Source organism: Pseudopipra pipra, chromosome 2, assembly GCF_036250125.1.
Source record: "Pseudopipra pipra isolate bDixPip1 chromosome 2, bDixPip1.hap1, whole genome shotgun sequence".
In the NCBI taxonomy this organism is placed as follows: Eukaryota; Metazoa; Chordata; class Aves; order Passeriformes; family Pipridae; genus Pseudopipra; species Pseudopipra pipra.
The window spans coordinates 28,914,248-28,941,567 of NC_087550.1; the positions used below are offsets into that span (position 1 = coordinate 28,914,248).

Genomic DNA, 27,320 nt, shown 5'->3' on the forward strand with positions numbered 1-27,320 from the left:
GGCAGAGGCCTCCAGGCCCCAGAGAAGCAGCAGGTTGAAACAGGCTAGTGGCAGTGAGAATATCAGACCAAAACAGGCATGTTGGGTGGGCAGGATAGCGAGGCTGCTGAAGAGAAAAGAAACAGCAAATAGCTGAGTAGAGGCTGAGGGAGATAGAGAATCACATACTCGTGTTCAAAAAGATTTCAGTGGAGCTCCAAGAGACAGAAAGACGGGTGGGTCACAGGGAGACGCAGAAGGGAACAAAAAGTACTTTTTATGAGAAGAGAGGTGTTTAGAAGGTGGGTGGAGAGTTGTAGTAACATATCCGTTTCCCTCCCTCCCATTTTCTTTAGGGCGTTTTTCTCAGAGCTTTTCCTCTCTCTTCTCCTCCCCACAGCAAACAGCCAAGCTGGGAAGAAGAGATTGTCTCTGAACTTAGCAGTGTGTCTGGGCATGGAAGACTGATAGCAAACAAGTAAACAGAGCTGACAACTGTGGTAACCGCAGGAGCAAAGCCTGCTCAGTGACAAGGATGAGCACTCCTCCTGAGGTAAGGAAATGGGTCTGTCTTGCAGTCTGCTGAGGTACCTTTGTCTCACACCTCTCTTTTCCTATCCCTATCACACCTACACTGCTTATTCCCTTAGGGAACTTGGGGTAGTTGAATTTTTGACAGTTTGTATCCAGAAAGGGCTTGTCCGGGTCTCGGGATTGACGATGTGGGATATGGTGCAATGATTTAGGGGTTCTTGCCCTTCCTGTTAGTTGTCCTAATGGCCATCCTGTATTCCAAACTGTTTGAAGCACCGACCGATAAGTAGTAATAATAATAGGAGTAGTAGTAATAATAATAATGGCCTCTTTTATTGTATCTCCATTTTTTCAACACAAAATTATAAGAAAGTACTTACCCAGAAACATACAATTTCCCCCACCCCCAAATAATTGTGTATAAACATGGCATGCTTTTTGGAATGTGAGAATGACATGATAAGGCTAATTGCTTCCCATATAGAGTGGTGTAATTTTGATGTCTTAACTTTTCTGATTTGATGTCTTATATAAATGGCTAATAAAGTCTTATTTTCATATTTACAGACAAATTGCACTGAAGTGAACTGTTAGGTCAGCATTGCTAAAATATAGGAAACATTCAAGGACAACAGAGATATGTAAAGTGTCCTATGTGACTAAATAATTCAAACTAAAAAATACCTATGTTTTGTTACAATGAGAGCTGTTCAGTGTGACTCGCTGTAATTCAAAAGATAACTTTATCTTGTCTGCATTTTTCTAGCTGAAGAATTTGCAGAAATTATTGTTTTGTATATACATTTCCATATTTCTGTGTGATAAAGTTCAGACAACAGTTATCATTTTAGTTATTGGCTGTGGTTATACTTTAAAATTTTAGTAGTCCAGAATATAATTCAGCAACCTTTCTGTTTCATATTTCACATTAGCAGATACTCTATTTTGAACACAGCCTAAAATATTTCTCAAATGGCATTTAATGGGCTCAATTTATTGTGCTTACATGAATTGCTGACAAAAGATAAATTTAAGAAAATGAAGGTTTTGGTGAGTATGGAGGCATTAGTCTGAAAATATGTCATCCACATGAGTAATGTGATAAATGCAATTTGGGTAACAGCCAAAGTCAGTAATTCTGGAATAATCTACAGGCTGAAATATAAAACCTCTAAATTATCTGGTAAATAGTTATGAAAAATAACTCCAATTCTCTCTGCCTTTGATCTCTTTATTTACTTTATTTTCGTGAAAGCTAGATGCTTCTTTTTCTGCCAAGCACTGAACTCTGTGAAAATGAAAGGTGAGGAAGAATTATGCAGAGGAACTTCAACCTCCCTTCAAAATTCAGGAATGACTCACGAACAGAAGGAAGGAGATGCTGCAGGAAAATCAAATTCTTTGGCTGATATGGGTGTATCAAACAGTTCTTGCTTTAGTAACTGTACCTGTTATGATTCTGCTAGTCTAAGTCATGCTCACATTTGAATCAGATGATTAATATAGTATCTTAATTCAAAATAATACATTTTATAATTGATGACAATTAGAAGTCTTCTTTTAGTGATTTTACAGGCATTTGTTCTCACTTAGCTACAGTGGAGCCATTTGAATTTGAACACTTGCACATTCTTAAAAGCGTGAAAGAACTGAAACTGTACTGGAAATTGCATTCGTCTGCAACTTTATGCAAATACTGATTATTTTTCTCACTCCTGAGTGAGACCTGTAAGGAAAAGCTCTGTCAGAGTTCGAAGTCCTTTGCCCCAGGCTTGTTCAAACCATTCACTTGCGTCTTTATATGGAGCATTCTGGATGAGGCAACCAAGCCTCAAAATAAAGTGCTGCTGCTTCCTGCAAGCTATGGAGTATTCCTGTATCCTGTGCCCTGGAAGTTTTTATATCTCAGCTCTGGTTCCACCTAGTTCAATCCACATTCCCTTGGCCAAAAATCATTGACTTAGGAAGGGTTCTGTATTTCAGTACCTGTGAACCACTTAGTCTGTCGAGGCACAAAAGTGAAGTTTGTTCTAGATAAAGAGTCTGACAGGGATTTTGCCCAGGTCAGTATCTGTGTAGGAGTATTGAAAGAGTGGGCATTTGTCTGTCTAGATTTGTTTAAGCTGTTGTCATGAAAAAGATAGAAAGGACAACTAAGTATGATTGCCCTCCTCTTTTATCTCTGTTTATGTAGGTCCACATAAAATCTCTCAAATCCAGACCTAATTACAGAGGCAAGATTAGAAAGACATTCTTTATGGAAGGGAAGTGTTTGAAGAAAATTTTTATCCTTGTAGTTTGTATAGCGCAGACCATAATCCAGTTTCTAAGTGGAGGTACATAGCCACTTCCCCTGTCACTTCTTTTTGATATGCTGTTATTTTGAGGCATATTGTTCTTAGCAAGATAATTGTTTCACATTGGAGACTTGAGGGGGACAGTCCTGTTTTTCTTACAGATTTTTAAAATCTATTATTTGATGTATTTTGCATTTCAAAAGAAACATAATGTATAGGCTTGATATAGACCTTAATCAGAAGGTCATAAGAAATTGCACTGACAGTCTTGAAACACCAATTTCTTCTTAGTGTCTCCACAGCCATGCCACTTATTACTCAAAAGAGAGAGACAGATGTCCTCTGATAACATGAAACCAAAGTATTGCAAAATTATAAATATTTCATAGTAGGAACAAGCCAGATTTTTAATGTGAAAAACAAGAAATCTATTGCAACAGAGAATTCAAAATAATCGTGAATGTGAATCATTCACTCCCTCCTAAATGGTGAAAGCTGGGGGCTTGCATGTTAAAGAATAGTTTTTCTTCTCAAAATTAGCTAAGCTAATTTTCTTTCACTCACGCCCCTACCATACTGTTAAATTGTGATACTTACTCTCTTACTGTAGGAGTAAAACCTGAAGTGTTTTGCTACAGGGACTTACGAAAGGAATGTGGATGTCCTCCTTTATATTTCGTACAGTGCCAGTATGATCATGTCCTGTATCTAGCACCTTCTAATGCCAGGATTCACTTGTATGTACATGCTTTCCATTTAGTTATTCAGCATCCTGCCTAAAGAAGTCAGGATAATAGGATTTTAAAGGAGAAAAGCAGTTAGGCACTTAACCCTTGTTAGCAATTTCCAGGAGTCAAGTAAGCTTTTGAAAGGCTTCTGAATTAATTGAATAAAATGCACGTTTGAAAGATATGAAATAATGAGGTCTCTTTTCCTATTGTTTTTTTGTGTTTTTTGTTCTGTTAATGTTTTTGTGCAGGAATTGTACATGGTATATTAGTCCGGATGATTAACAGCAGACTCATTCATTTCCTTAATGTTTCCTTCAGTGAAGGGGTATGTACTGCATGTAAGGGAGCAGCAAGGTCAGAAAAGGGATGGCAGTCTGGGACTTAAGAATCATGACAAAGAAAGCAAGAAGCAAAGACTTGGTCAGCAAGGGGAGCTCTCCCCACCCAGGATGGAAATGCAGGGTATATGCAGGTCTGGTGACAGTAGGCAGGGTCAATCAAGAATGTAGATTGACAGGCAGGTCCAAGCTCAAAACTGCAGAATCAAGTCTATAGATTAAGATCAGGATCCAGATCACTGGGATGCATGTCCAGATGAAGACATGGCTGCCACTGCAGCATAGCTCAGATGGAGATCACGCATGAGAGCTGCAAAAAGAAGCTACCAAGTGAAAAATTTGACATGTCCACTGAGGCAGATTCTCACTTTTCCTCAAAGAGTTACAAGGCTTGACAAGGTTTCTCAAATAGCTTTCTTTTATCAGAGAACCAGCCTTCAACAGGGTGCTAAGCTTGAGCCTATGGGGACAGCACCAGCCAGGCCCTGACACTGGCATGCAGGACTCTCCAAGTAACTCTTCGATCAGCTTTCACAGCTATAAGATTTACTCCTTGCTTGCTATATCCAGGGTTTTCCATTATCTTCTGGGGTTTTCCCCCTTCTGCCTCCTACCTCCCTTTTCTTAATGTTTATTCTTATTCGGTCATCCTACCTTTCATTTTATTCAGTTCTTTCCCTTTCCTTATATTACCAGTATGCATTCCCATGTCTGTTCTTTTGTAAACTGCTTTTCTCCAGTCTTATGTACATTAAAGTATGCAGGAGTAAACACACAGAGTAAACTTCATCTTATCTAACTATCCAGGTAGATGTTAGGTAATCATGTACCTTCCTTTGCAGTCAAGAGAGAAAAAGAAAGGTAACTCTGGAAGATGCTTCAGCTCATCCTAAGACAGATATCCAAAATAGAAGGTGTTCTCATAAGGTGCTTAGCCTTCTCTATTGACTAAAAAGACACACCTACATTATGAACACAACTAAATTTATGTGAGATAAAGCATGTTTGTATATAAGACTTTCTCAGTGACTTACAGCTTACTGGAGGTTATAGAATAGAGCAAATCTTTTCTCTCACTTGAACCAGGCTAGAGGGCTTAGGATGCAGTACTTGTTTCTTGAGGAGAGATCTGGAATTAGTGCTCGGGTTGCCAGACTGTAACAGAATAAAGAACCATCAGTTCTAGACATCACATCATTAGCTTTAAATGGACTCCAAAAGGCTTTGATATCTTCAGGAGGTATATGCAAAGGGGTTCCACAAACCAGAGTGAACTATGGAGGGACAAGCCTCCTCATAGCAAGCTGCATTTTCAGTATATAATTAGTAGCTCAGTGCAACAGTTGTAGCTTGAAAAGACAGGGAAACAAAGAAAGGGAGAAAGCCCCTGGGAGTACAGTCACTTAGATGAGTTGGATGACTGGTGTTCTGGCACTAATCCATGATTAATAGATGGAGTATATTATCAGTGCTAACTTTAATATAAATTTTTCTTTCTTCATTTTTTCTGTCTCTTCAGACCTGTGACGAGGAGCTGAGAAAAGGTGCAAAGACAGAACGATGCCTTCAGGGGAAAAGCCTACTTCTGTGTACACTTATTCTCAGTACTGTCCTTGGCTTTACACTGCTTATCACCTACATCGTGATGACTTGTGCTCTAGGTATAATATGGGATATCCTTTCCCTTTCTTCCTCATCCACCCCATTTGTAAGATCCCTTTCTCTCTAGTCTGCCTCCATTGTGTACTAAGCTTAGCATCAACGTTAAGAACCAGACTTTCAGAATCTCTGGGAACCATAACACCTTTTGTAAAAAAGTTACATTTTCCTACCTCTTCTTTGGGGAGAGATCCTCCACATCTGTCCTCCTCCTCTGCCTGCTATTCGATATGCCTGAGCCCAGTTTTCAGAGAGAACATCATTATATTGCTTTGCATCTCATCAACATATTCTGTTCTGTCTGTAGTCACTTCCAGGAAAGTGAACAGAATCTGATATTTGGAGCTCCTCCTCCACCTTTCCATCTCTGGCTTAAGTCTAGTCCTGATTTTCTAGGACAGATCAGTGCAGTCACAGTGTAAAAGGAAAAGTCATAGTCTTTTGCTAATGGAGAAGCTGTGAGCGTAGAGCAGAAATATTAATTTACCTACCAAATTTGCTAAAGAACTATCTAGAGAATGGTTCATGGCAATATCTGAGCATATAGAATGCTCAATACTGAAGATGCATTTATATTGGTGGATGCAGACACTCCAAAATAAGCATTTTTGACCTTTTACCTAGCTTTTTTCTATTCATCTACCTGACATTTTTCTTTAGCTCTTGTTATGTGTTGGAGGCCATTCACTACATAGACCAAGAAAAAACTGTTAGTTTAGATCTTGTCTATTTCCACTCTGCCAACCTTTTCCCATGTCAACTTCCATAATATGGGAAGTCTCACTTTAATTTACAGGTGGCTTATTTCAGTAAATAATTGATCTCATCTGATGTCGATACGAGACACTGAACCAAAATGAGAACACATACCCAGTGATTTGCAGCAGTTTAGATAAAGGGAGTCACAAATCAAAGTAAGATATTATAGAAAGTTTTTGTCCTCTTTTAAAAAATGTCATTACTGAGGTATGTTTCCCATACTTGAACAAACCATGTTTTAATCTTACGATCTTACTATTGCTGTGCTATGTCTTTCTTTTGCATCATGTGTTGACACTATCAGTTGCTTCTTGTTTATTGTTAGGCCAAATTTGGCTGATTCAGAGAAAAGACACTGAGAAGGCATAATAACCCTAACTGTGACTGCCTAGGTAGTGCAAAGAGAGAACACCACCTCTGGACTGATTACTTGCCCTTTATTTGAAGAATCTCCCTTATAAAGTGCAAAGACAATCCTCCTGGGAAGTGAAAGACAGAAGACATTTCACTCCATATTCAGCAAAAACTTACAAGGAATTTAACACTTTGCATGGAAAGGAATTTGCACCAAAAATAAATCTTTTGGAGGAAATGTCCCACAGAGAATTGTTTGTTCAGTTGGTTTGGTTTTTTAGGTTTTTTGTTTCTGTTTTTGGTTTATTTGTTTGTTTGTTTGGAGTTGTTCTCACTCTCCACTGTTACTGCTCAGTTCTCTCCTATTTACTTTCTTCTCCAGGATCCTGTGATGTCAAGCCAGGTCTTACTCTGTTGGAAAGACTTCTGAATTCTAGGAATGACACTGTAGAGCCCTGTGAGGATTTCTACAAATATGCCTGTGGCAACTGGAAAGGCAAACACTCAAGCAGAACCACAGAAGAATCACTAAATGTATTTGATGTGTTGTTGGAAGAAAATCTGTTGATCCTGAAAAGGCTTTTAGGTAGGGACAGATGATTGGTGTGTTACCTTCAGCAACTGCCTCAGTTAGAGCTGAGAGTACTAGTAACTGAGAGCACAATCATTTCTAACAGGGACTGAGTCCTATCTCTTCGTTCTTCTATCATTACAGGTACAGATTTATTTTTGAGCATATCATATTACAATAGCTGCATTTTAAACATTTTAATTACCCTTGCCAAGTGTAACAGATGAAAGTCACATTTTAAAATTCTGACAACAACTCAAACTATTTTCTCGTTGTCTTGTAAAAGTAAGCACTTGTTGCTGTGCTTGTCTGAATGTGCACTCTAGTGATGTGGCCTGTCTCCATGTGGGACAGATATGGACTTAGATATGCACCATCTTCCTGCTGTGCTCCTGTTTCCATGCAAAGAATGTCACATATTTGGCCTCAGGAAGAGCTGTGGCACCAGAAGGCCCCTTGCTTTGAATCGCTGTGGGAAATGTGGATGTATTTATTGAAATGTTCTGAATCAAAGCGTAGTACTTTCTTACAACTGTTCTCTGCTTTAACACTGTACCAACTTCTTTTTTAAACCACTTTTTCAATTTTTAATCTTTTTTTTTTTTTTTTCTCAGAGAGTCCACAGTTTGGGATAAGAGGCTCAGCCCAGGAGAAAGCAATGCAATTCTATCGTTCCTGCATGAATATCGAACAGATAGAATCTCAAGGAGCTCAGCCATTGAAGGACCTCCTAAATCAGGTGAATATTAGTGCTATTTCCTCTCCTCTCAGAAGATAATTCCTTCAAGAAGGAAAGTGTGCAGTTAGGGTCATATGGTCCTACAGGATGTAATTTTTCTAGCATCTGGCCCTGAAATAAACTCATGGTTCGCAACACAACTTCTAAGTGATAAATCTTCTAGCTTTAAATGCAGTTTCAATATCTAACTTTCTGACATCAGAAAATCATCTGAATCTTTCCTCATAACCCTATACATTACTTAAGGATGGTCAAAAAACAAAGACTACAAAGAGGGATCGTGTTTAATCTCAGCTTAGTTCAATAGTATCTGACTTACAGGCCAGGGAACATCTTGCAAACAGCTAAAATTTTTGTATCTAAAATCTGATGGCCATCCAGTAGTCCAGGCTTCAAAGGGAGCTTGTTTAAAGAATAAAATTTTTCTCTTTCCATTCTGGAAGACTCCTCTTAGTGCCGTGGAGGGTTATACATCTTCCTGCCAGCAAAAGAGCATTTATGTCTTATCTCCAAGGAGGGTGCAGAACTTTCCAGCAGAAAGAACTACAGGCCCACCTGTGAATCCGATTGCCAGGGAAGTGGGACCTGTGAGCCCTGATTTCTGGTTGTTCTGGTTGTTGGATGCCTTTAGAAAAATGAGACGTCTTTCCTCTCTCCTGCTTATCTAGCTTATTTTTCCTGCACACCTTGCTCTGCTGATAATTATAATTCCTTTTCCTTGTGTCATATTCAGTTCATTGCTTTGCTTGAGGGAAAGTGTCAGGTCATTTTAAAGCCATCAGAGCTCTTCACAAGTTCCCCTGTTGCTATTTGCTTTGTTGCTTCACAGTTGTCATAATGACTAAGCTCACAGGTGTGAAAAAAATTTTGTAAATATGGATCAAGCAAGTTTTTCTCACCTGCAGCCTTGCTGTCTCCCTCCCTCTCTAGGTTGGTGGATGGAGTATCACAGATGTGGAGGAAACAAAAGATTTTAATGAAACTCTCCAGATTCTTATGGGCAGATACAACACCTTTCCCTTTTTCAGAGTCCACGTGGGACCTATTCCTTCTGACCCCAAAACCAATATTATTCAGGTGAGTGTGCTAAAGAAAGAGCACTACCATGAAGCAGTATGAGTAAAGAGTCAGACCAAGGCTTGGTCAAGTTAAGCCTATATTCTTCTCTGAGGAAAGTTTTCCTAAATTTCAGTAAAACTCTTGATTTTATCACGTAAATATGTTATAAAAAGAAATTTATTAACATTTCAAATTCCATAATACAAAAATTACCAAAGCCTGCAGAGCGTATTCTCACATTTCCAGAATTTCTGGAAATAGTGAGATGTTTTTCCTTTACTCCTTTTTGCAGATTGACCATCCTGAGTTTGAGTTGCCACCTGAGAGTGAATTCAAAGAAAAAAATTATCTTGAGGTAACATATCAGAGGCTGAAGCAAGGTAAAAATGGCTATTTGGTAAAGGGATCTCCTTGAATTGCCTCCTGGTTCAGAGTGGTCTATTTCCATGGGTTACGGTCAGTCACCTCTGAAAATGACTCCAGAAGGAATTCTTTACAGAACTCTACTTTTCCGAAAAGATAGTTCGTAAAATGTAACCCATTTTAGATGCCAGATTTAAAACTTCTTATATAAAAACAGAATGCTAAAATTGTAGTTTATATTTGCCAAGTAATATGAACATGGCCTTCCCTTTGCGTTTTACCTTGAATGGATGTTTTTAGAAAATCTCTTTGTCCAAAGTAAAGCTTTATAACAAAATCTGTGTATTGGGGGCAGAGGTAGCTAGCATTTTTATAGTTATTTTAAAATGTTCAAACGTAAGTTGGGGAAACAAGCTCTTTGACCCTGAGAGTTATTGTAACAAAATTAGTTTGACATTTTTCTGAACTTTGTAAACACTGAGTTGTTTTCAGTTTCTCAGTCTGAGTCTTTCAGAAGAGTCCTCAAAGAAAACTAAACCTGTCTACCTGTCACAAGCATTCCTTTGATACCTCATAAAGATTGAAACTAGAAGCTGACTCAATCAAAAATACTGGCTCATTATATCACCACATTTCTTTCCAGAGGTGGCAGGCCCGTATCTCTAAAATTATTCTAGTATTTAAACTAATTGTAGTCTGTAACAAAAATAATCTTTGGGGATTTCAGTGTTCTTCACTGAGAAAGGAGCTGCACCTGAGAAACTGTACTCCACATGTGAATGTTGCAGTGAGAAGACAGTTTTAGGGGCGGGTCTGCAGAAGTTTTGAAAAATTGAAGATTATATGGTGAAGATGGATGGTTGGATGGTTGGATGGATGGATGGACGGATGAATGGGGTTATTAATTTTCAGTCATGTTCCTCCCACTGATCATACAGTCTGTATTGCAGGTTCTCCGTGTGTATCTTTCATATTTGAGGAAACTGGGGGTCCTACTTGGAGGGACACAGGATGGTCCCCCTGATTCCTTTTCCCCTACCTTGGCCTTCATCTCTAACCTCCAGCAAGTTGTCACCCCACTGAAGAAAAGACAGGAGAGCGGGATGCTGTTCTTTCGCACCACCATTAGGGAGCTACAGGTATCTGTGCCTTAGAACTTAAGTAACATGATTACATGTGACATTCAAATTGTGAAGATCCAGATCAAAAGACAAAGGAGATACTCTCTTTAGGTGCCATTGTCTTGCAACTTAGACTTGGAGCCTGTTGAGCTTGAAATAAGTTATAAACTTATGATCTTTAACTGACAGCAGTTGGATTTTTTCAGGCCCAAAATTCTCTCCCCTCTCCTGTGCTAATTTCCTTTAAAAAAGTCAATTCTCCTTATCTACTACAGTCAATATACACATCATAAAAACAATTGGACTTGTTGAAAGTATCTCTTAACAGTATTAGAAAGATTATCCTATTTCCCTATTATTTCTTGTGAGTCAATTTAGATTCATACTTCAGTATGTAAGCTTTGTTTTACTTCCAGGAAAATGCACCTGCTATTGACTGGCTGTCATGTCTCCAGGCTGTCTTCCATCCCATGCCAATGAACCTCTCTCAGCCAATTGCAGTGCATGACATGGATTACTTAAGAGGCATGTCACAACTCATCGAAAAATGGCACAAGGGAAGGTAGGAGTAGTCCATATCTGTGGCTGTAGTTGTTCATGCCCCAAGAAATATTTACTTCAGATACCATGAATTAAATAGGTCTGTGTCAGAGGCTGCTGAATCCAGTAGTCTAACAATTGCAAGGCTACTGTGGCTCTTTATCCACAGATCTGGCCAGTACTAAGGCTTAGCATATATTCCCAATAGGCTTGCATATGCATGCACCGTATACGAACACATATATAAAAATATATCATATATATATGTGCGTGTGTGTGTATGTGCGAGCGTGATCAATAGAGATGGAACACAGCACCTTTGCTGTAGCACTAATATAAACATGAACAGCTCAGACAGCCTGATCCTATTCCCCAGCTCCAGCTAATCAGGACTGGTCTATACTAGCTAAATACATATTTGCACACACAAAATATGGATCACTCCAGTAGCTGGTCTTAGATATTCAATCTGTCCAGCAGCTAACCCTAGATCACCTGATGTCCATAGGTGCTGGCACTTGTGTTTATTACCTGGATATGAGCCCCTAAGTCTTGCAGCCCTACTTTGGTTACAGTTACTCTAGTCTCTTCCTGTTAAAAACACATATATACAAGCAGATCTCTCCAGTACCAGTCCAAACCACTAGTATCTCCGATAGCCAACTCTCAGACTTCTGTTTCCAGCAACTAGCTCGAACAAAAGTCCCTCCCACAGCCAACTCTCAGCCAACTCTCTCCAGTATTCAGATCCATCCCCAAACACAACAGATAGAATGTTAGTTAAGAATAGTATTTAATAAAATAGGGTGTATCCTAGTGACAATGTGCAGGGCTCAGTCAGATAGATACCCTGGCAAGCCACAAGTTTACACTCAACCACTCTCTTGCCACCTTTCCTCTCCATTTTCCCATGTATGTTCTCCCAATCCACCACGATCTTTCCATTTCCCTGCCTTTGGTCCTTCCCATAAACATGCCATAATAAAGTCTCACAGAATCCCACAGACCTCTCAAAATATTCTTTAATAAGTTTCACCTAGTCCTGAAAATTATCTTTCTCTTACTTCCCATAAAGAATCCTGTGCCCCCACAGCAATTACCCCTTGAGTCTCAAAGATGTTCTGGGGAGTTTCTTTGGTTGACTCATGTCAAATCATCCTCCTTTGATAACCCCAGGTGTAGCCTATTCAGAGTGCTTTGTTGTCATTGTTCAGGTTCCTAGGGTTCCTCTACCTCAAGGTACCCCTTTGACTCTTGCCTCGCCTCTGTGTTTAGAGTGACTAGCCTTCAACCTTCTTCCTTTTTAAATGTCATTTTCCTACAGGGTCCTTCACATTTATATGATTGTTTGTTTGGTTGGGAATCTCTCCCCAGCCCTTGATAGTCGATTCCAAGATGTACGCCTGGACCTGTATAAGATTCTTTATGGAAAAATGGGATCTAGAATGGTGAGTTAGTCTTTAATCACCTTCTTCAGCCTCCCTAGCAGCTGAACGCCATAGGTCATGTCTTCTGAATGTTCTCTTGATGCCTTGTCTATATGGAGTTTCTTAGTTTTGGGGGATGAAATCTAGGCCATTAATTTCTTTCTTTTTCTCAAGGAAATATGTGAGCAGACATGATACACGAAACTTTACAGAAGCTGAGTGCACTGTGTCATGGACTAGTGAACAAAATATAGATTATCACCTTTCTTCTATGTATTTTTCTCAACTAGCATATGAATCTTCATCTTGAGTGAAAATAAGTGGAGTAAATCATAAGGAAATCAGTGTTTTAATTGACTAAATCTTTCTGAGATAGCTTAAGTAGAACTACATTACTTATTCACTGCTGTCATTTTTAGACAGCAATGTGTATGCTACTGACTGCACATCTACATATCTTTTTACTGACTTCATGTTTATTTGTCCTCACTCTCATGTGTCTATTTCTTTCTCTGTTCTTACAGATTCCAGCTGAGCGCTGGAGGAAGTGCTTGACTGATACCAGCTCTTTCTTTGAGCCAGTTCTAGGGAAGATGATTGTGCAAGAAATTTTTCCTCAGCAGACCAAGAAACTTGTAGGTATTCATCATCTTACCCTCCAAGCAGAGTGCAGCTTCACCTTTCTTTTTTTGACATGCCAACTTATGACCACATCAAGGCAGCAAAATCATGTGTAGGTTTTATACCTTTTTACATATTCCTGTGCTTATGCACTTTCCTCCTTTTTTGGGAGTGAGACATGTCAGAACAAGACATTGCTGTCATTGCTAGAATAGTCAAAGCTAAATACCAGTTATTACCTTTGTCTCAACTGTTAGCAAAGTCGTATATGTGTGTCACCAATAGCTATGACAGCTCTAAAAATACATGCAATCTCAGTGTGCTCTGTGGAATAACAGTTAAGTATTAACAGTATTCATCACCAATATAATATATTTCAATAAGATTTTCAGTTACAGAGCCATTAAGCAATCATATGACCAGTTGTAAAGAAACAAATCAATGCCAACACATTCTGAGTGTATCTACAGTAAAAGGAGCAGTTAGCATAGGCATAGTTTTTGTGAGAGGCAAGATGAAAAGGTGTGTGGGAGAAAATAGGATGCCAAATAACTTTAGCCTAAATCACTGTGGAAACTGAAATCTCTTTCATCACAAAAAGAGGAAATTTTCCCCAATTATTCTGTAGTTGAATTGCTGGAGCAGGGGAAGATGGTAGCTAAGCCTGAACAATGTTCTTCTGCAGCTGTGACCATTCTGTCTTTTCTCCATGGCAGGCTGAGCAGATGTTCTCTGAGATCCAAGATGCCCTCTATGACCGACTGGATGAGTTGGAATGGATGGATGAACAGACTCGCCAAAGCGCTAAAATCTCGGTGTGTGCAGAAGGCAGAAGTTACTGAGGCCTTCCTTTCCCTGAAGCCTTTGGAGAAGGAATGGAAGAGGCCTGCACCTTCACATATTCCTACCTGCTTCTACAGGCACACAATCTTAAATAGATGTTTTATACACACTAAACACTGAGGGTGGTTTTATAAGTGCCATCATGCATGTGCACAGACATTGATGTGTAGGCATATAGAGGCTCAGTTTTTGTTTGTCCATGGATACTTTGAATTAATTTCATTGAGATACAATTCAGTTTTATACACCTAGAGAGGTTAAAAGCTATAAAGCTGAATGGCAGAAAACAATGCTATAAAGAAAAAGAAGAGTAGAACAACATTAGGCCTCAGGTTGGAGAGTTAAGAAAGAGAAACAGAGTAGCTGTCATTTTGAAGGGCTGACACAGATCATGCTTACATTGTTTAGAAATAGCATTTAAAAGGACTTGCAGAACGTAAAGCCTCCTATTGATCATGTTTCTTTTTGTTTGTTTATTTGTTTATTATTATTTTAGGTTTCCAAACTACAGGTGGAGATTGGCTATCCAGCTCACACACTCCAGACTGCCAAAGTGAACCTGGAATACCAGAATGTGAGCTATATAATGTAAACATACCTGTCTCGTTTTTGGCAGTTTACCTGTACCAACTGCTATCATGTCTGCTTATGAAAGAAGTTATGACCTCTGGAGCAATGCACATTTCCTACTGTTCATTTTGTGGGGATATATGGGCCCAGAGAACCTTTGTTCTATACTGTTGTCTATGCTGTCTCCTATTTAGAGTGGCTGGCCTGATAGAAGCAATTTTTGATCTGTTGGTATGTTCTGCTTGGCCTGCAGATAACATTCCTGTCCTATCTTAAACTGAAGGTCTTTAAAACTTGAAGAGAAAAAACCTACAAGTATCCCACTGGTTTCTCTTTTGATTAACCCTTTTTTGACCTGTGGAACTTTTCTTTTTCTTATACTGTTCAATTAATTCCTTGCTTATGCCCTATGACAGTCACATTACCTGTCTCTTCCCTCAGCTGGAGATAAATGAAGACACCTTTTTCCTCAATGTGGTGGCCTGCTTGAAGATCCTGAGGGAAAATTCCTACCTGAAAATCCTTCAGCATCACCCACAGAATAAGTAAGTCAGAAAGTGACCTGAAAAATGTAACAGAATTACACAGTTGTGAACTAACTGAGGTTGGAAGTGACTTATGGAGATCACCCAGTCCAATTCTCCTGTCAAAGCAGGATTAGATAGAGCAGATCACTCAGGACCATGACCAATTGTATGTCTGTATCTCTCTTTTACTGTGGAAGGAGAGGGAGAGCAAGTGGGGAGCAGTGGGCAGAATTGGGCATAGTACTTCTAAATGTGGTTTCACCAGCTCTGAATGTTGCTGCACCCTCCTTTAAAAAGCCTTGAATTGGATAGCCTGTCCTGTGTTCAGCTTGAGCACATGCTGCCAAAATACCCCACCATTTTGGAGAGAGTCCCAGACTCTTGAAAACACCCCACTTTTTTCGCTCATGGTCTCTTGAGTAAGGGGGATAGCTGGTTCTCCTGGACCTCACAGCAAAGGAAATAGCAGAGCACTATGATGATGTGAATGCTGGCAGGACACAGGATGCTTCAGAAGGCAGGCAACATTGTCAAGTGTGCTTAGGGCCTTACACTTCCTGAAGAGTATTCTGTGCAGGACTTCACAGGTAGTTGACAAGAAAATTGTGAGGGAGAATCCCTTCATGTGTAAGAAAATTAAGCTATTAGCTCTGACCATCTGTAAACAAGTGAAGGTTTATTTTGAACACCTGGAATTAGATGTGAATTTCATCATTTGCTGGTACTGTATGAACAGTTGAACTGAGCACACTATTTTTGCCAACTTAGTGGAGGTAAGGAACAAAATTTGAGATAAGAAGTTAGTACATTCTCTAATTTCTTTTTTTTTTTTTTTTTTTTTTTTTTTTTTACTTCTAGGTGGCATGTGTATCCCTGGAGTGTGCATTCATACTACTCGATAAGGCACCACATGGTGGTCTTTCCTGCTGGAATGTTTCGCAGCCCTTTTTTCCACATAGAGTTTCCCAGGTACAGAGGGGCTGCAAAGGTGGAAGCTGAATGTAGTCCCTGGGCTGCACCATTCTTCCAGGAAGGATCTTAATGAGTTAATGAGTCTGTCTTTAACTTCTTTTTATTATTGCATCCCAGAAAGACACAGTAAAAGGGGAAAACCAGCTTTTTCTGAAGCCAGATGAATACTGCCTTATGACTTCTGAAAGAGAGTGATCATTGACTCTGCTGGAGCAAAATCAGAATCTAGGTGATCTAGTATATTACTAGATCTAGGATATTACTGGAATCTAGTGTATTACTTCAGAGCAAAGAGTTAGAAGTCTCATGTAGGTTGACTGTAAAGTAGACATTTCACCTTTGCCTCTCATTTTCAAGATTCCAAGAATTCGTAAAATTCAAGTCATAGAAACCTAACCCAGAGAAAATAGGAGCCTCACAGAGCAAATTCTTGTCAGAACTCTTTTCCAAATGTATCCAGTTCTTCTTCTTTTTTTTTTTTTTCTAGAAACCTTTTCTAGAAAAGGTCTAGAAGAATTAAGCAAATAGATTTTTAATTCTGAGTCTTTTCATGCAACAAGAACACTTCTGTAGACCATACTACTCTGGTTGGGTTCTTTCTTCATATAGAACAGATCTCTTAAGCAATATTTTTTCTCATATTAAAAGCACTTAAAGCAGCTGACCGTAAACATATCATCCAATGTCCTTTTTTACTGATAATGGATAGATACTTCTCCTAATACCATAGCAGTGAAAGATAAGCTTACGCTGTGGCAAAAGGCTGAAGTTTGAAAGAAACATGTCTCAGTTAAAAGTAATTATTTTCTCCATGGTAATGTTCTAGTTCTTGCAGTATTTAACAAATTCATTATAGTAATAAGAAAAGGGGATCTCAAAAAAATAATAGAAAAGAAATACTTTTTCTGGTGCTGTGGGCTGCACTTACCATATTCTTACTCTCAGCTTCTTATTCCTTTTGTATTCAGTGTTAGTAAAATACATTTTTCTCACTATCACCTTATTAAATAGACTGATAAGACAAACTTGATCAGCTTTTGGTGAATTGGCACAATAGCATTTTCTCAGATGATGCTCCAGAGTTTAAACTTTACTGGCAAGAGCCAATTCACATGACTGTGAGGATAAACTTTAAAAAAAGAGGTCATAAAAGCAGTACAATTGTTATAGTATCATAGAATGGTTTGGGTTGGAAGGACCTTGAAGGTCAGCTAGTTCCAACCCACCTGCCATGGGCAGGGACACCTTCCAGTAAACCAGGTTGCTCAGAACCCCATTCAGAATGGCTGTGAACACTTCCAGGGGTGGGACATCCACAGCTTCTCTGGGCAACAGTTATAAGTTATCAGCTTCTGAAAGAGCAGTTCTAGGAGAAGATGAACTGTTCTTGTCACTTCCTACTGAGTTCCCAGTGATGTAGTGCAATAATTTCATGCATCAGCCGTGCTAATCAGTGCATGGGAAGAAAGAATGAGCCCATAATTTCATATAATGGAAATGCAATTTGAGTGTACTCTTCCTTGTGTGACTACTTGTAAATTCATGGCATAGAAGCATAGAAATTCCATTTAGAAAAAACTACTGGAGGTCTCTAGTAAAATCTCTTGCTAGTAGCAAGATTGCCAATGCAAGACCAGGGAAATTGAAGTCAAACCTTCATGTTTTTAATTTGCCTTGCCAATTTATGTATCATTTCTCACTAGACAACTGTTGCAAGATTGCTCCTCCAAACATCCTGCTTTTATGTGGTTACCATTACAGTTGTTGTTTGTGGTGAAAATCGGGTGTGAATAAGGACATATTTCAACAACAATACATGTCATTACAGTTCATAAAGGCAGAACCTCATTCACAGATTCTTCATTGTTTTGATGGCTCATTAGCTACAAATACTTTAAAATAATCCCATAGTATAACTTTAAGCATTTGTAGGATAATTTACACTGGTATTTGCATTTTTACATATCTGAGCAACAATAAATAGGAAGTGCTTGTGTGCTCTCAGAGTAGAATACTCCTGTTGAGCCCACGGTTGTGCTCAGTGGCTATAAGGAATGCTCATCTGCCCTCTTTTTCTTTCCAAAAGCACTCTTTTCATCTTTGTTTTTCAGTGCTGTGAACTTTGGAGCCATCGGGGTCTTCATGGCACATGAAATTCTCCACTCGTTCTATGGTTATGGTGGGTACTGGCTCTTTATTTACTCTCTAGGTCCCACTGGTACTTTCCCTTAGGCAATATGAAATCCTAGTCACTATTTTAATGTATACATATATCATTAAGGTAGATGAAGTTAAGGAAACCCCATTCCAGCCCAAGCTGACTACTAAGAAGAACCAGGGATTAATGTGAGGAACACAAACGAATGCCATAAATAGCCTTACTTTCTAGGATTTTTTTTCCCACAGTGTTGCCTGAGGGCTGTCCTACATGCAACAGGAGTGCACTACAAAAATCTATAGACTGCTTGGTTGAACAGTATGAAAGCTACAGCTTTAATGTCAGTGGCACTTTTACACTGTTGGAGAATACAGCTGACACTGGAGGGCTCACCATCGCTTACCAGGTATTGTAGTTTACTTCTCTAATCTCATAGTCTCACCACACAACTCAACTGCCATGTCAGAGGATTGCTCTGCTGTACCCCTCTCCTATATGCTGCTTCAGTTCCATATTTCTTGCACACTTGTGCCAGTGAACCATGAGCCCTTCATGCCCTCTGTTATTCCAGAGGATCCTCAAGAAGCTTTGCTTGTAACCTCACTACTTCCATGTAAGACAACTTCTCCCCTTCACCATCTTTACTTCCCCATTTATGTTATGCATACAAAAACATGCTATTATTTATGTGTGTGTTATACTTGAGGAAGTAAGCTGAGACATGAAACAGAATTCTGTGTTGTGGTAAAATGACTCCATAGAGATATTTTCAGCAATATTTTAATCTAGAGAGAGTTTTTTATTTCCTCATGCAGTGAGTGCTTCAGCAGTTTAATTACTGGGAGTGCTGTGAGATCCATAGGTCTAAGATGGTACTTTTACATTCTTGCACGAAGAATGGTAGGAGGTAAAAAGTCTTTTAATTTACACTCAAATATTTGTGAATTGTTTTGAACATAATTTTCATTCTTACGTTGTCCAGTTACCACATCTTCTCTTATGACAGTATGTGTGGGAGTATCTGATATGGGAAGGAAAGGAATTATGTTGTTATTCTTCCACAGTAGAATTATTAGGGGCATGGCCAGCAGCAGAGAGCCTCAGAGTGAGGAAAATGATACAATCTTGCTAATTTATTAATTATGTATTAGACTGATAGATTTCATTGGCATAAGACATGAGCTTGGGTTACTGTCTGAAGGAGGATTTATTATTACCCATTTTCTCTCTCCACAGGCCTATAAGAACTGGCAGAAAAAGCACAAAGAAGAGAAGGATTTACCTAAGATTGGACTTTCACATGATCAACTTTTCTACCTCAGTTTTGCTCATGTAATGAGTTCTAAACTAGTCATGTGTCTTTCTCACTCTCCATTATTAGTTTGTCTTTCTTGATATTCAGTCTCTGTTCCCTCTCTTCACAGAACTGGGAATGACTGATAAATCTGTGACATTCAGAATATTATTTAGAAACTAAAATTCACAGATACGGGCCCTGTTACAGATCTCAACGCTAACAAAAGTCCTGTCTGCAGATAGAACTTTTACAAAGATCTGAAATCTACCAAAATTAACTCATAGCAGACAAAGTGTGTCAGGGAAAGCATTGCCAGCTTCTGAGTAGTTTTTTTGCTGTTGAGTGAAATCTTACTGCAAAAGTCCATCCCTTCCTCCATTTGCCTTTCTGTCTTGCTGAATAACTAGATGTCTTATCATTTTGAGTGACTGCTAGTGAAAAAAAGAGTCTCAAATGTTATTTAGAGATAAAGAACTAGAAGGACATGCACACAGTTAGATATTTCTGTGGGAACCTGCTTTAAGGATTTCTGCAAAGTTGTGCAATTGTGCATAGCTGTGCTGTTGAGTTCCTTGTGATAGATCATTGGATTTCTGTGCTTAGAAAAGTCACATCCTTGTAAGTCACTGTAATTGTGCAAAGGGAAAAGTTTTGTGCATATGTTGAGATTAGGTGAGAGCAGTGTGTAGAAAAGGAGATTATTGGGTCTTGGTGGCAAGATTTGCATTTCAGAAGTTGTCTGGCAGCTACTGCATCATTTGTCAATGAACAAAGACTGAAATCGCAAGAAGGAAGGCTTGGATTGCCAGTTTAACACTAGTAAAGTCACATAATCCTCCCCCGAGTCTCTCAGGTAGTAATGGGATTTTGTGTAAGTGCTCTCCTTTCTTGAGGAGCACTCATTGATTTCACTTAAGAAGCTGAAACTAGACACTGAGACAATATCTTTACCATTACTTTAGATGGAGTCCAAGGTTGAATGATCCTAGCCAAGGTGGCCTAAATTCCCTGTGTTCTGGACTATGCAGTACAGAAAAAGAACAGATGGCTTGTCAGATAGAGAAATTGGGACACAGAAGTATAAGGAAAGGAAAAACAGTCATAAGAAAGATTTGAACATTGCTGGCAGCCATGTATGAACATTGCCTTGTTTACTCTAATGCCCTCAGACGTGTACAGAGGTGTGAGGAGCCTTAAGTCTTGATGACATGAGGACTTTCACCTAATCTGACTTTTCTATTTTACTTCCTTTCAGGCAATGTGTGGACACCAGGAGCCAGAAAAACTACAGTTTTCCCTGACCACAGATCCGCATAGTCCCTTGCCACTTCGTGTCTGTGGGCCTGTCAGCAATAGCCAGGACTTCTCCAAGCTCTTCCGCTGTTCCAGTGGATCCCCAATGAACCCAGACAACAAATGCCGCATCTGGTAATCTGCATGAGATATGACCCAAGGGACAGGAAGGCCTGACCATGAAAGTATGACCATCTTCGCAGGGCCCCTAGGGTGACATGGGTGACCTTCCTTGACCTTCCTTTTCTTGTTATCCTCTCTGTAGAAGTTGATGGTAGGGAAATTTTTAAACTGAGTTTATAAGTGAAGAAGATCTCCTCCAAGGCTCTCAGAACTCTGTCCCAGATGTAACTCTGGAGTGTAACAAGTCCCAAGGCAGCAAGGCGACTACCCAGTCTCTAGCAGACAGCAACTTCTGAGGAGCTATAAACAGAAAGACTGCTACATTACTAGTCCTTCTATTCAGTGCATTTCCCTGTCTACCCCAACAGCTTCCCAGTCATGTTTAATGGACAGGTCAATAAGCTGGAGCTCTAAGACTTGTTCATGAATGAATGACTCCTAGGAAAATGCTATGGGTTACTATGCAAGCCACACATGTACTTTATAAGAGAGGGAAGAATCCTCTTCTCTTCTTTTACTAATAAATTGAGACAGGTACTAGGAAAGACTCAGTGACTACAGTTTCCAGGCTGAAAGATGTTACTTAAGGTTACTGAAGGCCTTCTCTGTTCTGTTTTTGTAATAATGAAGGTTAATGAAGGCTTTCTCTGTTCCGTTTTTGTAATAATGAAGGTACTGAAGGCCTTCTCTGTTCTGTTTTTGTTTAATCATAAAAACTCATAAGAGAAAAAAGGGGAAAGACTAAAGCATCCCCATTAGTGAAAGAGGGATTGGGAGCTGAGAACAGATTCTCTTTCTTCTTTCTTTTTCAACAAGACTTTCTTTTTTAGTCTCTAGGGTTAAAGATATGGTTGAGGGTGGAGTATGGGACAGTCACGGGGGTTTCTAGAAGTCTCTGAAGATCAATTAATTAGAAATCCAAGAATTTCTCTGGATCCTGAACCTGGTTCTCTCATTCCTGGAAGTTCTCTCATCCCTACATTTGTAAATATTTACCATCCAAACAGACAATTAGAGCTGCTGCAGGATTTTACTTTCTACTTAAAATTGGATTTTAGATGTTAATTTAATTTGGAGGAAAAACAGACTAAGAAGCAATATGTTTTGGGGTAGCAGGAGAAGTGCTTAAAATACATTCTCAAGATCCATTTATAATTACATCCATTTCAGGTTCTCATAATTAGAAAATTTATACCAATATTCTAAAATTTACCAAAGTCAATAAGAATACAAAATACTCCTACCTTTTGCATACTCTTCAAACTGTTCTTGATTATGAGAGCATCTTTATTTTACCTGTTATACTGGCTGTATGGGGATTGTTTGTGGAATAGGTGATGGCAAGTGGAAACATCCCTCATCAATGTAAGCCTTGTAAAAATAACTGTGTTAATACTTTCTAAGTACTGACCAATGCAGCAAAATATTTTCCAAGAACAGACTGTTTAGAGATTTTGTTTTCATTACTTAACTAAAATATTAATAAAAAAATTACTTTGATTGCAAACTCTTTATGATCAGGCCTGTTTCTTTGTACTGTATTTGCACTGTTCCCAACACAACTGTCATTCTTAGCTGAACTTCTAAGTCATAGATAATAATACTTCAAAATTATTTATTTACTCATCATAAAAAATAACAAAATTGGACCTGTGCTTGTTGCTACCATTTAAACAGTGTATAGTCCTCCTTCACTCATTCAGTTTCCTCCTAGCAGCATGTCCAGACTGTCTTTTTTTTAGATGTTAATATCAATTAACATTGCACAACACATTGTGTGTAATACAGATGTAATTTCAGTGTTCTGAGACTAGTTGATTTCTTAGTTTATACTGTTTAGAAAAACAAAAACCATTGACAGTCTGCATTTTGAGGAATCTAAACTTTTCTTGTATCTATCTTGTTAAGTGTATATGGGCCACCGTTCCCTGGAATATGCATTTTTTGTCTTGTTCTTACAATATATGATGAATTTATGAATATTCTATTTAAAAGACAGAGTCACCTCTGAAGTTGGTGAGTTGAATCAATTCTTATTAGAAACTATGATGTTTTTACACGAAGAACGTATGGGAAGTGCGAGAAGGGAGATCTGGCTTAGAAAAAATTACATGAGTCTTGGATTGAAAATTTATTGTGTTTCTCAAGGAGAAAGAAGAACACTTTCAATACGTGCACAAGGTCTCTGCTTTTGTCTTCAGTGTTCCCTGGCATGTGGTTGATGAAGAGAAGCCGTATTGTCCAGGAGGTGACCATGAAACACAGGTAGATGCTCAAATTGTTATCATCCATGATCACAGAAGTTATTTCATGCTCTACGTCATGCATAAAAAAAAGAGCACAACGCTGCCAATCTTCAGGGAAAGAGCCAGATCCAACAGCAGGTCCTTCACCGCTGCATTGCTCAGTGTCTCTGAGTCCTCAGGCTGCACCATATCGATCACCTCCATTCCTTCCCCTGTTGATGAAGCCACGAAAGTTTCCTCCATTTCCTCCCAACCTCTGACTGGGGTGAAAAGGAGACAACATAAGCTTTCTTCTTGTTCGCTTCTTTCATACTTTTCATCTTTTCATACTTCTTTCATCCTTTATACCTCTGCTTCCCTCCCCTACTTTTCTTGCCCTGCCTTCTAAACTTTCAAATCCATCTCACCCTTACTATATGTCCATTTTCTCCTTCATCCTGAACAGATTTGCATTATACCCCATTCCATCTCTGCTTCTGTTGTCCTTTTCTTGTTTCTGTGATTCTGTTTTTGAAATCTTTTATTTTAGAAATTGCTTTGTCCTTACTCTCCTTCCTTTGCATCTTCTTCCTTTCCTTTTTTCCTGTACTTTTACATTATAGATCATCTCAGATACATTTACCTTCTTTTATCTTTTCAGGGCCATGACTGTAGTAATAGGCTGTAGTGGCTCTTGACAGCCCCAGCTGGAGCCTCTACCTGAATCCCATGGGTTCAGGGGCTTTATTTAAGCTAGGGCCTGGGTCTCAGATCTGTATTTGTGGCCTTTTGCAAGTATACCTATCTCCACCTCCGTCTCCATCACAGCTGTGCCTGGCCATGGACCTTGTTATTCTGGATTTTGACCTACAAATTGTCTTCCTGTTTTGACCTTGAATATGGCTTAACACTATGGACTTGCCTGCAGTAATGGACTGTGTCTGACCCTGATTTCTTTCATTTCTTTCTTGCTCCCCAGGAGCGGCCTGGACCTTTCCTTTTGGATCTCTGTAGGGTGTGAGGGGGACCAGCTGAGATGGGAGGCTGCAGTCAGGGCCATGGGTGATCTAAGAGGCCTTAATATCCATGAACCAGCCTGAACTTGTGCCTCTTCCACATCCTCTGCCCTGTAAGTGTAGGGCTGGGCAGTCACTGGACTGTGTCTGACCCTGGTCACCATCACTACATTTGACCCTGACGCTGACTGGTATTCCTTCTTGAACTTGGATTTGTCTCAACATCATGGACTTCCTTGGTGACCTCTTGTCTGGTCCTGACTGCCATACCCAGACCTGTCCTGCTCAGGTCCCTGCCCTGTTGGCCTTGCTATCTCATTCTGTTGCTGGCTCCCTATTCCTTAGGGACCATCTGACCCCCACTTCTCCTTGACATATATGTTCTTGTTCCCCCTCTGATTTTCTCCTTACAAAACCAAGCTTCTGTGTCCACACCCTATCTCATTTCCTGTCTTAGTTGCTCTCCAAGCCCCTTCTTTCTCATCCTCCCACTTCAACCCTTCCTCTCACCTGCTGATGGACTGTTTCCCTCTTGCTGTCCATTCTTGGCAGTGTGAATCATGATCTGGCTTTTCACTGGTGTGAAGGCATTAGAAAAGACAAAGCAGTAAGTAACTGGGAACAAACCCATAAGATAGATGGTAAATCCCAGAAAAACAATCAGGGTTCGATTATCCCCCATTCTGTTTTCCTGTCCAGCACAAGACACTTCTGCTCCTCGCTGCTTTTCAGCTAACAGAGTCTGGACTTAACTACCACCACAGTCTTGGTTGGGGCACATTGTGACATCATGGCACTCATCTGACATACAAAGATGTCATACGCAGTTAAGCAAAAACTTTGCATCATATGTAGCTAACAACACTCTAAAGTAAGCAAATACTGTGAACATTATCGGGAATAAAAAAAAAAAGGTGTATCTCATCTCAAAGTTTAAAAGAGAATGAAGGAGATAGGATTATAACAATAGGACATCACCTGAAATCAAAAGATAATACTTAATCTTGAACATATCTGTAGCTAACAACTGTCTGAAACTGAACAAAAAATGTACCAGTGGAGTGGACAATATAATGAATTTCCCACTTCAGTGTTTAACCACTTATTACTAATTTGTGCTACTTGACTTACACAGCCTCAATGAATAGAAATAAAATTTCAAGAAACTACAGTAGAATGACAAGCATGTGTTTTTAAATATCCTCTAGATGGTGATCTAACAACATCAATGAAGAAACAGCTTATTTTACAAAGCACCTACTCTCCATGGATTATTAGCCCTTACCATTCATTCTGCCAGACCAAATTGCCCACTCTGACTCTCTGTCCAGATTACATTTTAGGACTCTGATGGTGACTTTCCACCATGTAGCCTGGAAGATAATTTTCTAGCTATTTTCAAACTCACATTTAACCCTAACTATCATTTGCTGCGGCAAGTATCTTCCACATTTCCTGAATTTACGTACAACTTTATATTACTCTCCTTTAGCTTTCCCTTTTCCTTTGTTTTTTAGTGGGTTGTTTGGTTTTTTTTTTGGTTTGGTTTGGTTTTTGGTTGGTTGGTTGTTGGGTTGTTTTGAGTTTTGTTTGGGGGGCGGAGGGTTGTCACTTTTTGGCAGGTTTTTTTCCCTTTTCTACTATTATTAATATTTTTATTCAAGGTTTTCACTTTTTTTTTCCAAGATATCCAGAAAATTGTCTGGAATTTAGACAGGTCAGGAATTTAGCTTGTCAAATCAAGACAATCATTTTCTCAGGCCTATGAAAGTTACTACAGACTTAAGCACATGCAAGGATATATACATTCCCATTCATAGATACTGAGATTTCTACACCAAGTGGTGGTCTTAGGTCATCTTGAGCTCACTGTCTAAGACATTCAAGGATTTTTTTTTCAAAAGATTTTACACTCAGCCTAGAAAGTGCTCATTAGAACCATACTGAAGGAACTTAGAAGTTCAATTTTTCAGAAATATTCATTAAGTGGAATTGTTGAGTATTACATGGCTGCCTAAATTTCTTACATACTGTCTCCTACTGAATGGTGTGTAATACAGAGCAAGTTCAATACACCATGTATCAGTAACTATACACTCTAGCACAGGAGTAGGACAGAAGCTTTAACACATCCAAAGACTGAGTGCATCAGAAAAGAGTAAGAGGGAGTGTGACTGGTACGTGGAATTTTCAGTCCTGCAGAGCAATTAGTAAAGCAACTTCAAGAGGCATGTTCCCTACAGAGATCTCTGGATCTAAAGGAATCTGCACCCAAATCAGTGTAAGATTGTATATCAAAGGTGTTCTGCATTCCTCGCAGGGAGTGCGAAATACTTGCAAGTCCTCACCTGCACCTCTGAAATTCTTTATTTCACTGAAGTAGGTGAGTAAATAGATGCTAGATGTGAAAACTCACACTACCACTGAGGTCATGGTGACATATTCATTCTGGCATAAGTCCATACTCCTGCCTCAGCAAGGGTTCCTGACACTGGACACTTGCTCCTACATCTTTTCCTTTGCTGACACTAGTGTTGATGTGACTCAGTTTATGTGGTATATTAGGTGACAAAAGCCTTCTAAATACCAGTTTTATTAGATCACTTTTCTAATATGTGAGTTTTGGATCCAGTTAACTGTGCAGTCACACAAAGGCTAGTCTGCAGCTAGCCAGCAGAAACAAATGATTAGGGTGGGATAGAGGAAGTCTAGATTGCCCTTTACTGAGTGACAGACATTAAAAATTCAATAGAAGCCATGGTCTTAAAAAGAAACAGTGACCACACAGTCCTTGCTTGAGTACAGAGAGTTCTGACTCTCCTTTAACTTTGTTTGTGGCTATATATGTTCACTAGAAAAGTATGTATAGTGAAATTAGGAAAAGGATGTGCTAAGATGAAATGTGAAATGAGAAAGATTTAAACTAATAGCAGTGCTCTTTCAGTACAGCTCCATCTCTGAAGAATTCATAAAATCAAACTGCAAAATTCTTTTAAAAAAAAAAAAATATGGAGAACTGGACTCTCTGGCAAAGGTTTTTTTACTCAGCGTGGTTGACAATAGTAAAATATTCATCTGGCCATCTCAGACCTTGTATGCATATTTCTCTGGATGCTCCCTATTGCAGTGTTTTGTGTATGTGGATGCAAGTGTGTGTGAAAATTTCAGTTTGTATGCATTCAGGATAATAAAGATGGAGAAAAA

At 39.2% G+C, this 27,320-nt stretch overlaps 1 protein-coding gene across 3 annotated transcripts; it reads left to right on the forward strand.

Moving 5' to 3' along the window:
- Nucleotides 1-25,282, forward strand: KEL (Kell metallo-endopeptidase (Kell blood group)). Of its 3 annotated transcripts, none has more exons than XM_064644730.1 (19): nucleotides 1-281; nucleotides 380-532; nucleotides 5,399-5,540; nucleotides 7,034-7,237; nucleotides 7,837-7,961; nucleotides 8,892-9,038; nucleotides 9,313-9,375; nucleotides 10,334-10,522; nucleotides 10,921-11,066; nucleotides 12,369-12,492; nucleotides 12,996-13,106; nucleotides 13,809-13,907; nucleotides 14,432-14,509; nucleotides 14,947-15,050; nucleotides 15,891-16,001; nucleotides 18,116-18,183; nucleotides 18,411-18,568; nucleotides 19,399-19,494; nucleotides 20,715-25,282. In XM_064644730.1, the coding sequence occupies exons 2-19, from the start codon at nucleotides 515-517 to the stop codon at nucleotides 20,889-20,891; spliced, it is 2,160 nt and encodes a 719-aa protein (XP_064500800.1). In that variant the 5' UTR covers nucleotides 1-281; nucleotides 380-514; the 3' UTR covers nucleotides 20,892-25,282. The 3 variants fall into 3 exon arrangements, with proteins under 3 accessions (XP_064500800.1, XP_064500801.1, XP_064500802.1); XM_064644731.1 differs by having other exon boundaries at nucleotides 1-215; XM_064644732.1 differs by lacking the exons at nucleotides 1-281; nucleotides 380-532; nucleotides 5,399-5,540; nucleotides 7,034-7,237 and adding an exon at nucleotides 7,257-7,366.
- Nucleotides 25,283-27,320: the final 2,038 nt, after the last annotated feature.

Excerpts from the sequence above, each read along its gene's own strand:
- KEL (XM_064644730.1), top strand. Across the intron at positions 9,376-10,333 it reads AAGAAAAAAATTATCTTGAG|GTTCTCCGTGTGTATCTTTC; the intron begins GTAACATATCAG and ends TCTGTATTGCAG. Across the intron at positions 16,002-18,115 it reads TTCCACATAGAGTTTCCCAG|TGCTGTGAACTTTGGAGCCA; the intron begins GTACAGAGGGGC and ends TTTGTTTTTCAG.